The sequence below is a fragment of the Diuraphis noxia genome, unplaced genomic scaffold (genome assembly GCF_037042655.1).
Source record: "Diuraphis noxia isolate RWA-SAM2 unplaced genomic scaffold, SU_Dnox_SAM2 contig0001, whole genome shotgun sequence".
Taxonomy (NCBI): domain Eukaryota; kingdom Metazoa; phylum Arthropoda; class Insecta; order Hemiptera; family Aphididae; genus Diuraphis; species Diuraphis noxia.
The window spans coordinates 102,929,615-102,943,420 of NW_028301711.1; the positions used below are offsets into that span (position 1 = coordinate 102,929,615).

Below are 13,806 nucleotides of genomic sequence, written 5' to 3' on the forward strand. Positions count from 1 at the left end.
TACGCATAACACCTGACAAAAATGATAATTATTTTAATAGAAGCAACGAAGAGCAAACAAAATATACATAAAATGAAATTTTATGAACTGTTTAAAAATTTGGCATACTATTTATGGAGGTCAGTTTTGACTATTTTTTTAAAACTACCATTCAATTTAAAATATTTAAAATTACACGTATAATTAAGCATTGATTATTTATAATACTATTAAATGGGTGGTTAAAATTATTATTATGAAACATAAACTCTAATACATACCTTCATTAGTAACCTCCATCGTAAATAAAATATAAAAACCGGAAATTGAATGAAACCTAATCCATTATTTTGGTGTCGACGAAAGCCCACCTTGTTTTGGTGACCCTGTCAGGCTGGACTTGTTCAGTCGCTAAGAGGCTTTCACACTAACCCTCATCCGGGGCAGGCCGACCCCGCACCTGACTAACCAGTAGGCATGGACCGAACGCAACCGTCGAACTAGCCTGCCGACGGCCGGAGGGTGTAGGGCTACCAGGGGCAGCCTCCCTTAACCTTATTAACCATGAAAACATCAGAGAAAACAATAAAACCGTCTTGGGTACCTCCTACTGGGAGGATCGAACCCCAGGAACCGGCTGTCGGGAGTGGTGCTCGTCCTGACGGTCATCATCATCATGCACTAGGATATGCGCTAACGGAAATGGATCGGACAGTTGGAATTTACGATACGGACGTACCAAGACTACGAGGGGGTGGTAACCCTGTAGATTTTGCCAAACACAGGCGGCAATGAATGTGGTGCTATGGTCAATGACGCAAGCAGACGCTTAAGGACTAAACGATCCAGAAAAGTACTCCGTCTATGCGAGGGAGCCAATAGCTCTGAGAGTGATATGGAGTCGGACGTTGCAACGAACCCGACCCCAAAAAGGAGGGTCCAGGACTCGCCATCCACAGATGAATCACGGAAAGCCAAGATGGACAAACTCGCAAATGACGTTGTCCGCAGAGAAATCATGAAGGTCTTTAGTCAACATCATGATTAAAGATATACTGGTTGCCGAAAGACGAATGATAAGAAGACCGTCAAATGTTCTTATCAAAAGTACTATGTCCTATGTCGCTATCTAGTGTATATTTCTGATGTTTTTTGTAGATACTCAAGAGTCAAGAATCCCGATACTAATAATTATTATATTATATTATATTATAATTATATAATATAAAATCAATGGCTAATAATTAATAAGTAATAATTATTAATTACTAATTGGTAATACTCCGATCAATAATTTAAGTTATAAGTTATGATGATCAGAACTCAACAGTATACAAGGTATTGTCAGTTAAACAGGAAAAAATAACTAAATAACTATAATGTAATATGTACAAAATACAGTTACCTGCGTGGCTACATATAGAGTACAGCCAGTACAGGCACAAACACATCATTTAAATTTTAAATATTTCAGTCAGTTGGGAGGTGCTGTTGAGTGCCTGCCCACAAATGTTAAATTCTGTTACTTAATATTATATTAACTATCAAATTTTCTCATTGTACATAATGTTGTATAGATTATAAATTACTTAAATAAATAAAAAAAAAACTAAAAAATATTTCAGTCAAACAGAAAAAACAATAAAAATTAATATATTTTCAAAGGTTTGTAGGTGTTATTTATAATTCTATAATCTACTTATGTTACTACTAATTTGGCAATTTTTTTTTTTTGTTTTATTAATTTTTTTTGTCTCTTGGTTTTTCAGCCAGTTTTTACTGCCTCACTCTCATTGTAATGTACATTACACATACAGGGTGTTCCAAATTTCATGTGACAGCAGATTTCAGCATGATATATTTAAATTTCGGAAAAATTACCTATGTGAAAACCTTTTTGAATCATATAATCTATACTAATTTGATTTTAATTATATTTTTTATTAATTAGGGTGGGTAGTTTCGAAGGGTAACTTTTAAAATTCAAATGGCAACCTATATTTTTAAAATATGATTCGTGTTCAGATTAATTTTTAATGAATTTTGACGAGTCGTTTACATTAATGTGTTAATAATTGAAGGAGCTATGAACATCTGAATATTGGCGTTAATTATAAAATGTCAACAGTAAATAATATTAAAAGTGTATGACCTTAATAATCTGTATCGAATTATAAATTTATTAAAGTATACAGTAGTTAGTACGAAACGTATAATGGTATATCCGTATATCGTTTGATATTATAACCAATTACTGATTATTTTTATTAATGATGTAATTGCATTTCTTATCTGAGAAACGAAGAGTTTAGAATTTTAGATTATAATCCACGGACCAAGACCGTGATAATAGTGTTTTGTAATATCAAATTATTTTATCTATAGATAATATTATAATATTTTATAACCTTAAAATTATTTAATGTTTTCTAAATACTAAAATATTAGCTATTGCCCATTATCCGTTATTCGTCAACGAATTAATTTGATGAATTAAAATACCACTGAAAAACTTGTAGTTATTAAATAAATAAAAGAAAAAAAAATTCTAACTGTGGTTGTTTGTTGATAATCTGATAATTGATAACACTTGTCACTTTTAACTTTATAATTTTTATATGACAGTAAAAAACTTAAAAATTAAATAAAAATACATATCTGTCATCAGACAGTCTAATTATTTCATTATTTCAATCAAGTTGATAATTTTAAGTTATTATAGTTAGTGCGTTTGAATTATTATCAACTGGTTGTTCTTGTTATCGTCAAGAAATATTTGAATTTGTTTTAAACTGACTAAGGTACTGTATATCTCTTGTTGGGATCATAAAAAAATTATATTTTTATTCATCACCATCATTATTTAAAATTTGAGAATATGTATAGTTTAATTATCTATCAATTTTTAAATACCTTCAATTTAATATATAATTATGTTAGTATAATTATGTATTAACGCAAGACAGATTATATCTACTTATTATTGTATTTTGGTTTTTTCCCAAAGTGAAAAATTTCTTTTATTCATGGCCTGTAATTCTTAGGTTGATACCTACTATAAATCTCTTGTGTTCTGGCCAAAAAAGGTGCTAAATAATAAAATATGACACTGAATACAATAATCATGTTTAATTATTATACTGATAATTTATATGTCATCATAGAATGCTTAATCCAGTTTCATATTCTGAGTGGTAATGTTAATACATTTATTGATAATCTATAGTCTATAGTCCTATACGTTATATTTGTAGTAGTCTTTAATAGAGGGCATTAATTAGGCACAAATTACAATTAATTATTGTGGCAGCGGCATAACACAATCATTTATTAAAAATAATAATATTCACAAAAAAAATTAAATTAATAATACACTGCCACCAGTATCCTGCCACTATCAGGATCACCTGGTGCAGAAAATACAACTTATAAAAAAAAAGTCCAACGACACTCGCACTAAAGAGTAGGTACAATAATTCGGGATAGATAACGGGTTACAGTCTAGTGCCGACTACGCCGGACGACGGAGTACTAACTAACTGGTCACCTACCGTATATAAGCACACCGATAACAGTCGTTCGGGTATCCCGCTACATATTATATTACAATATACAATTTTATACCACTATTAAGATAATAACACGATAAGATATTGATTTAACCCTAATATTTATTGGAGATTTTGAAGACTAACAATTCTTTAAATTTCAACTTTGTAACGTCACAGAATTTTAGGCCTCTATTAATATTCTTATACATTGAACACACCTTTCCCACAATAATTATATTATCATATTATAGGTCCGTGACCATTACTTTAATGGTTTTCCTAATGGTACAATAGCGCGTTGCGATTTACGAACAATAGTCATGTTAGATAAGCACTGTCCCCCAACCCCTCTTCAACGTAATGTCCGGCGACTTGGCTCGGCAGCTGTGGTTACCTGCGCTGTCGGCGATACGGTCACGTCTAGAGATGGTTAACAGTGACAAAATTTGGTCACCGCGACAATGGTGACAGCTACTATAAAGTCACTGTGACTTTTAATGGTGACTGGTCACCAATTCACCATTTGTTTTGCGTAATATATATTTAAGTTACTCAGTGACCAATAACCATCATAGTTAGAGTAAAATCACATCGCTGTTTAGTTTGTCACCGCGACAACAGCCTGTTTCACACTACACTACAGTGACTACACCATGTCGTACTGTCGTGCGACTTCGTATTTTTTATGTATATACCAAAGTCCAAAATGCAATACCAATGATATGAATATGATAACATAATATAATATCATGGTTATCCTCATCACGTTTTGGGGCAGTACAAGTGCTTCGATTTTTGACTTCAATACCTCGTTTGATCAGAAAGTGAATCTAGTTGGTACTTTGGGGGAGGGGGGTCAAAAGTAAAAAATTCTTAATACTTTTCTAAATAATCGAGAAAAACAAACTAAAAATTAAGGGAAAAATGGGAAATTTTACGAACAATCAGTTTTCGACAAAATCGATTTTGGTTTTTGATGTAACTTTAAAACAAATTACCATAGATACATGAAAATTTCACCGAATGTTTATAAAAGTATATTCTATCCACCATGCAATTTTCAAAAATGTTCGACTTAAGGTGAACTATTAATAGCCTCATAGGTATTTGCAATTTTCGATCATTATTAGTTTTTTTAAAATTAATATCGATAATAATTTATTTGTTAGGCAGAAAAGCTTGAAAATTTAATACAAGGCTCTTAACATATTGTTACAATAGCAGTTGAAAAATTAAATAAATTCATAGTCACAATTTTTTTTATAAGCATTCAAAGTTTGAATTTTGATAAAATACGTAAAAATCACAAAAATTCACAAATTAATTTAAGCTAGAAATTCATAATAAATTTTCTTTTTAAATCTAAGATTTGAAATTTTAATACAAGATTCCTTACAAGTTTATCAATCTTTATCACAAATAAAAAGTCCAACGAAAATTCAAATTACATTTTTATGAGCATTTGAAATTTAAATTTTTACAACATTGGATTTCACATTTAGCGATTTTCTTATTTTGGTGTAACTCTAAAACAAATGGCCGCAGATACTTGAAATTTTCACTGAATGTTTATATAGGCATTTTCTATATTTGATAAAATTTTCAAAATATTTAGATTTGTTTTGAGCTGTTTACTGACATTTTAATTTTTCAACTTTTTTAGTTTTTTTTTCTATAAATATCGATAAATATTTATTTGTCGGGTAGAAAAGCTCCTAACACATTTTTACAATAGCAGTTGAAAAATAAAAGGAATGCACTGTTATATTTTTTTTTACAAGCATTTAAAGTTTGAATTTTGACAACATACGTAAAAATCACAAAATTTCGCAAATCATTTTAAGCTAGAAATTCATGAACAATTTTATTTTTAAAATCTAAGATTTGAAAATTTTTAATAATCTTTAATATATCCTAGACAGACAAACCGTCTCCAATCAGAATCGTTTTTCGCATACAATAATATTATATCATTGAATTTAAATTTAATTCCATCCATTACAGTAACCCACTTGTAACCTACTGTACAGCAGAGCGACATCCACTTACCCAACTTTTTTTTATTGGAAAATGCATGTACCACTTGTGACTTAAAACTATGATATTATAATAATTTATTTTATTATTTGTTTTTGGTTGTGTACCAGTGTTTTTTTTTGCGATCCCCACAGGCTACATTTACGATACATTGTTGGTACTTTTCTATCGAAATAAAAATAAAATATCATTATTACTTATTAGTGCTGTGTTATAAATAAACAATTAAATTCGGAAAATCCTCATAAACTGCATAACTTAATATTCAATTGAATTGGGAATTTCAAAAAGGGCTCACATCAGAAAATTAAATTTTTTTAGGAAACTCAAAAAAACTGATTGTCTTTTTAATTTTGTTTTTATTGAACCATTTTTTTTTTTCTAAAATGACAGACTATTATTTAATGTTAAGCTCTTGTAATATATTATTCTTGAAGTGAAATTTTATTGGAAAAGCGATTCATTAAGTTTTCTGAAATCTTTTTTTGTAAAAATTCGAGATGGGCCCTTTTCGAAATTCCCAATTCAATTACATATTTTATAGGCATTAGCCACACATTTATACTAATTTAAATCAGTTATCATTCAAAGTGTTTTAGAACTTAATATAGTGTCTATTTACTGAGTGATCTTGTTCTATTGTTAATAAGTTAAAAAGAACTTTTTCGAAATGAGTAACTCAAGAAAACTCATAAGTGATATGTGGAGATATTTTACATATGTTGATGAGCATTATGCAAAATGTGACATATGTAAAACTAAAATTTCTCATAAGACAACTATGTCAAATTTAGAAAAAGCACATTGAAAGAAAACATCCTTTAATAAATTTACAACCTGAAGTAGATGATGAAATTAACCAACCAAGTACTTCAAATAGTGCACAAGTAATTATTACCATTAAATTGTCATCACGCAAAAAGTGACCAAGTGAAAATGTTTAAGGTTTTATTTTGAAATTAGTATGACTCCATAATTATTTAATTATTTCACTTTGTTACTTTTTGTGTGACGACGACTAAGTATAAATTAATTTCCTTTATTTTAATTATGTTGACTGCAGAAACTAGATTAACTTATTGTATTATTGTCTTATATTATGTTAGGCTACTACTCTAGGATTACAATCCATGCCAACTATAAGTATACGTCAAGTAAATCCTTCTACATTAATTGTGGAAGAAAATGTTGACAACCCTTCCTCTGAAACCGTAGAGTCTTCAAATCACATAATTAAAAAACGTAAAACAACAAATACTTTGCTAAATTATATACCAAGAAAAATGACCAATACATATCAAAGTCAGTTGGATGATATTTTATTAAAATTAATATATTTAGATTGTCAACCTTTTAGTTTAACTGAAAATGAAGGGTTTAAACAATTTTTTCATTTGTTAAACCCTGCTTATAAACTACCAAGTAGGCATAAGCTATTAAAAACTTCATTGCCATTTGCTTATGAAAAGTTATTTAATGAAACCAAAATAAAAGTTCAGGAAGAAGCCTTATCGGTTTGCTTGACCACTGACTGCTGGACTTCTATAAACAATACAAGTTTTTTAGCTGTTACTGCTCATTATGTCGATCCGAATTTCAATTTAAAATCAGTATTACTTCAATGTGCTCCTTTTACTGAAAAACACACAAGTTTGAACTTAAGCATAATCATCCAATGGCAAATAAAGGATAAAATTGTACCTGTAGTGTCTGATAATGCTGCTAATATAAAAGGTGCAATAAGTACACTAGAATTAAAACATTTTGGGTGCTTTGCCCACAGCTTAAATTTGATTGTGCAAGAAGCATTAAAAACACAATCAAATTTAATAAATGCTGTGAAGACGATTGTCGGGCATTTTAAGCGAAATTCAAATGCTAACCACCAACTGATGCTTTACCAGGATAACTCAGGGGCAACACCAAAAAAACTACTGCAAGATGTAGCCACACGTTGGAATTCCACATTTCATATGTTGAATCGGTTTGTTGAATTGGAAACCACTGTAAAGGCAACTCTAGCAATAATAGATGCAGATTTACATATACTTTCATCTGAAGAATGGAAGATATGTAAAGAGTTGTGTCTTGTACTCAAACCATTTGATGAAGTCACAAAATTAGTAAGTGGAGAGAACTATATGTGTGCTTCTATCGTTATTGTTTTGAGCAAAGGATTAGCTGATGTATGTGAAAAATTGAAAAATAAGCCTTTTGATTCTTCAGTGAAAGGAACTATTAAAGTTCTACAAGATGGCATCAATTATCGATTCTCTGATTTAGAAACGAGCAATACCTTAAGAATGGCAAGGTTCTTGGATCCAAAATTCAAACATTATGCTTTAACCAAATCGTTAGGAGATCAAACAAAAACAAAAGTAATAAACGCAGTTGCACAACATATAAGAAATAACTCAAATAACACTGAAACATTACCTGCAGTTCCCTCTGCAGATCCAGTTGAAGAAAGAGATAAATGTTGTATATGGAATAATTTTGATTCAATGACTTCAGCAATAACACCTCAGGGAACAAATACGTCAAAAGCGATCATTGAAGTAAATAGGTACATTGATGACAACATTACCACGAACAAGTGATTCGTTTAGTTGGTGGAGGGATAACAGTTACAATTACCCTAATTTAAGTACAATTGTTAAAGAAAAATGTTGTGTGGTAGGATCATCTGTTCCATGTGAACGAGTGTTTTCAAAAGCAAGTTTTGTCATTAGTGAACGCCGTAATCGTCTTAAACCCAATAAAGTGAACCAAATTTTATTTTTGAATCACAATTATAAGTTGTTTAAAATGTGAAATATTAGTTATTATTACTAATTATTATTAGTATAAAATAAAAAGTAATTTTATTGATTTTAAATATAGTTTAAAAATAATAATAAATGTATGTATTATTAATTAATTAATGCAGATTGTTTTTTAAAATGTTTTACAATAGCATAAATTTTTATAAAATAGGTACCTTATGTAATGATGTAATATTCACATGCAATCATTACATAATTTGCATAACTGTTGAATAAGCTTAAAGTTAATAATATTTAAGACTTATGTAGTTATGTAAGTAAGTTAAGTTATTAAAATAATGAACTACCTATACAACTAAACAACTTTAAATTTTAAACTTAAATTTTATAATATTAATTAATATGATAAAATGATAACAATAATGTCTTTATCAGTGTTATGAAAATGTAAGCCACGGATTATTAGTCTGTTATTATTATTATTATTAGCCGTGGTAAACATCAAGATTTAAGATATGGTTAGGTAAACATTAGATAAGAGAATTTCGGCCATTTAGCTTGTCGCTTGTTATAAAAAAAAAAATAGAGTGCCCTGTTTCACACTAATCTAACACCAGTGCCAACCTCTAGAAACAAACACCAGTCACTGTCTAGTCACCAAAGTCGCTAGTCACCATTAAAGCGCGTTACACACTACCTGATTTGGTCGGGCCAACAGGATTCTGACCAAATCAGACGTTGCGTACACACAGTACGACCATCACACGATGTAGTCAGTCTAGTTCGTGTGCACTACTTGTGGTGTTCGCATGTTGTTGAATTTGTTTAAGAGTGTATTAATTATATTAATTTTTTGTAATATTAATTTATTTTAAATTCGTGGTCAAAACAACTCCTTACTCCACAATAGATTATTATCAGGTCTATACACAAACCACGATCTATCATGGCTCCGTTATCTAACCAACAAAAATTGGGAATTTGTCTAACAGCATTATCATTGTCATTGACGGAAGAAAAGAAAAAACGAAGAATGTGGGCAAAAAAATGGTTAATTGAACGAAGAAAATTCAGCCACATGACATTACTAAAATAATTGGATGGTGATGATTTTCGTACCTATTTAAGAATGGATTACAATTGTTTCGATGAATTACTAAATTTAGTAAGTCCGTTTATCACTAAACAAAATACACATTTGAGAGAAGCTGTCAGTGCCGAAGAAAGACTTGTTGCAACACTAAGATATCTGGCATCAGGCAGAGAATATAATGATTTAAAATTCAGTACTGCAATTTTACCACAGTTACTGTCAAAAATAATACCAGAAACGTGCCATGCTATTTTTAAAGTGCTGAGAAATTTTTTAAAGGTAAGAACAATTTTTTTTATAAATTAAAAAATTTACCAGTTTAATCAACAATTACTTGTAAAATATTAAATTTACACAGTAATATATTTATATATATATATATATATATATATGTATAAATACAATGTTTAAAGCACTTATTTATTATAATAATAATATAATAATAAATACGATGAATAATATTAGATAAGAAATAGTGTAAATATTAATAAAAATAAATGAGATGTCTTAATTATTTCTTTATTAATATGGCAGATAAAAAAATAACAACAATACATTTTTATAAATTGAAATGTTTTATTCTTATTCAAGTTATATTATTATAAATATTATATTATTATTACAGATTCTTGAACAATAAAAATTCATTCACATTATATGAATGTTGTATATTATTTGGATCATTTGGTATTTCATTTGATGTAGGACTTAGTATGGTTGTTACTGTTGAAGTATGAGAAGTGTCTGAATGCAAAGAAATCATTGTAGAACTAGGTGATGGTGTTGAATAGTTATAAGAATTAGCATAGCCGCTTAATGAAATTGATGAACTTAAAGTCAATTTCTCCAATTTTCCGTAAAAAATAACTTCTGAAATCAACTTTTCAGCAATACATTTTTGAGTTTTTGTCATTTCTATTAGCTGCATACCAATAGTTTTCCCATATATGTCCTCTGGGCTATCTACTTTAGACATTAAAAGTTGTGCGCTTTCAATTAAACTTTCTTGTTGTTGTTGCAACTTTGTACCACGTCGTTTTTTACCCAATGTAGTTGATGATTCACTTACAATGCTTTGTGTTTCAGATACCTACAACAGAAATTGAATGGTTAGAACAGGCGAAACAATTTGAAACCCAGTGGCAGTTTAATAATTGTGTAGGCGCAATGGACGGAAAGCATGTCCTAATCAATAAACCACCAGGAACTGGATCTCTATATTATAACTATAAGGGTACATTCAGTGTTGTTTTATTTGCAGTTGTTACAGCTGACTACAGATTTATGTATGTTCATACTGGTGTAAATGGGAGTGTTTCCGATGGTGGTGTTTTAAAACATACAACATTTTATAAAAAACTAACTTCAGGAGAACTAAATCTACCACAACCTAAGTTGCTTCCTAATACAGATACACAAGTACCGTATGTTTTCTTAGGTGATAGTGCATTTGCGATATCTAAACACATTTTAAAACCATTTACTCAAAAAAACTTAACACATGACAAGCGCATTTTTAACTACAGACTATCACGCGCGAGAAGAGTAGTTGAAAATGCTTTTGGAATTTTATCATCGCGTTTTCGATTGTTTAAAAAGCCCATAATGGTTGACGTTAAAAATATTGATATAATAATTCTAGCATGTTGCGCTCTGCATAATTTTTTAAGCAAAAAGTCAAAAAATTACATAACAAATAACTGTGTAGACAGAGAAGATTTTGAAAGTGCTACACTCCGAGGAGGTGTTTGGCGGCAGGAACAAACATTGTTAGATGTAAATCAATGTAACCAATCAAATACAGAAGAAGGCAAAACCGTCAGGAACACATTCAAAGATTATTTTAATGGCATAGGCAGTGTAGATTTCCAAGAAAAGATGATAAATGTATTGGGAGACTAAAATTTGTAGTAAAATATATATATTTTTTTTTGAAATTAATGTAAACATTTAGTCTGTAGTCTTAAATTTGTACCTATAAATGTATAATATATGATATAATATATTATTATATATATATTATGTATATAATATTTTTTTTATTATAATAATTTATATTTTATATATATAAAAATTATATATTTATAATAATCATTTAATATAATAAAATTTGTACCTATAAATATATATTATTATTATTATTATTATTTATTTATCATAATAATAATATAATTATATATATATTATTATTTATTATTATATTTATAGGTACAAATTGTATTGTATTATATTATATATTATATATACAACAAATAGTACTTATAATTAAGTATTTTTCAGTAATCTAACATAAGATATATTTTTTATCAATGATACATAGTTTATGTTACATTATACAAATTAATAATACAATATAATATAGGTATTTTCAATGAATATAAATTAAGATAATGTTACCTAGTTAAATGTATTATGTGATATTGTTTTAATTTTTAATAAATAAATAAAAAAATTAAATCATTACCTCATCATCACCACTGAAATCGATAGTGTCAATTCCACTTATATTTGAGTTTTCTTTTTCATTTAGAAATGTTAGGTATTCAAAATACCATAAAGATGGCACATAAATATCTTTTAGACCAGCACCACTTCTTTTACTATCTTGTACCTGCAAGTTAAATTATAAATAATAATGTGCAATACTATATTAGGATATTATAGTGGTTTGTATTAAATAGCTGTATATTTTTGTGTGTGTACCTATACAATTATAATTTTTATATATATATTTATTTTTAAGTCAAAGTTATTATGCCTATGGCTTTTCTTTGACATAATTTAAATTCATTATATATAATTATTTCTTTTATAAATAATTGAGTTTTCATTTATTGATATAAATTATTAATTTTCTTATTTATAAAGTATTAACCTTACTACCTTAGACAATTTTTGTCTTTATTGTTTTAAATAATAATAAATAATGAATATTAAAATTACCTACTTTTAAACATAATTGATTTGTTTACCTTTTTAAATTCTCTTTTGTATGCAGCTCTCATATTCTCAATTTTCTTTTTTACTGTTGCGATACTAGCGTCATTGTCTATTATTTTTAACTTTTCTTTTAATACCTCAAGCGCCTGGTTTCTTGCATCCCTGTTACTGTACTGCTTACAAGTAATATCCCATAAACATGTAAAAGATTTGTACAGTTCTAAAAAATCCGAAATCACTTCTCGTTCTGTTAAAACAGCAGCCATTGTAAAATGTATTAACGAATTAACGAATCAACGAATTAATGTATTAACTAATTTTGAAATTAACTGGAGGTAGATACTAGGTACAGACGTGTTATCATGTTAACCTCAATAAACCAACTGAAATCCGCCCGACAGAGCTACACACTATATGATTTGGTCGGTCGGTCAGGCGATCAGATGGTATGGCCACCTGACAAGACCCGACAGGATTAAAGTCAGACGACACGTCTACACACGACCTGACATGATGTCTGACCCGACCAAATTATCCTGTCTGCCCGACCAAATCAGATAGTGTGTAACGCGCTTAATTTTCGCAATCGTCGCAGTGACTAACAGCGACACTGTTGTCGCGGTGACAAAGTAACGGCGACGTGATTTTGCGCACATCACTAGTCACGTCCGCTGGTACATGCTGACAAGACATCTGAAGCCAGTAATATTGTAAATCCCCGCAAAAAGCGACACTGCACACTTACCACTCTATCAACATTTCGACAACGGTCACCGGCAAGCCGAGCCGTCTGCCGACGTCTCGACACTCTTTTCATGACCACTGACTTTAGTGCACGTCTCACTGGTCAAGTCTGCCGATCCGTCTGTCAACTGTCAACGTCAAAAACCACGCGGTCAACATTTTGGTGTTCCTGTATTTTCTTCTTTCATTGATGTTCACCGACACCATGATGGGCTAAGTCGACTATCTGACGGCTAACATCCACAACCGTCTTCAACGTAACCGGTGCAGATGTTCCGTGTCGATTAGGTACGACTATAAGGTATCGACGGCCCACGTGGCCAGCTCATCGCAGCCACCGGTTACCAACATCTCAAGCCACCAGCAGTCGTCAAGTATTATTTTCCCCCAACTTCCCCTTGTTTTTTCATTTTGATTATGTATCACCACTGTTTTTTTTACACTCCGGTTCTCCTCAACGGTGCCCCGAGATAATCAAGTATTATTTTTCCCTTTTTTCATTTTGATTATGTATCACTACAACTTATTTCTACTTATGCTCCATTTTTTCCTAAGAGGTAGCCCGGTAACCGTCACGCGGAGCCGTGGGTCTTTTCCCTTAATACATATAAAAGTATAATGTGTCATACCGACGTATGATTATCATTCCATGCCGGTAACCGCTTGTCGGAGCCGTAGCATTATTTCTTGTATTTTT

At 30.1% G+C, this 13,806-nt stretch overlaps 1 protein-coding gene across 1 annotated transcript; it reads right to left on the reverse strand.

The window, feature by feature from the left end:
* Nucleotides 1–10,044: 10,044 nt before the first annotated feature.
* LOC149062980 (uncharacterized) lies at nt 10,045–12,689 on the reverse strand. Its single transcript, XM_089218081.1, has 3 exons — nt 12,398–12,689; nt 11,890–12,036; nt 10,045–10,515 (listed from the first exon to the last, which is right to left on the reverse strand). Exons 1-3 carry the CDS (start codon nt 12,629–12,631, stop codon nt 10,045–10,047), a joined length of 852 nt encoding a protein of 283 aa, XP_089074207.1. The 5' UTR covers nt 12,632–12,689.
* Nucleotides 12,690–13,806: the final 1,117 nt, after the last annotated feature.

Excerpts from the sequence above, each read along its gene's own strand:
- LOC149062980 (XM_089218081.1), bottom strand. The coding sequence starts at position 12,631 with ATGGCTGCTGTTTTAACAGAACGAGAAGTGATTTCGGATTTTTTAGAA. Across the intron at positions 12,037-12,397 it reads ACAAAAGAGAATTTAAAAAG|GTACAAGATAGTAAAAGAAG; the intron begins GTAAACAAATCA and ends TTTAACTTGCAG. Across the intron at positions 10,516-11,889 it reads ATTTCAGTGGTGATGATGAG|GTATCTGAAACACAAAGCAT; the intron begins GTAATGATTTAA and ends TTTCTGTTGTAG.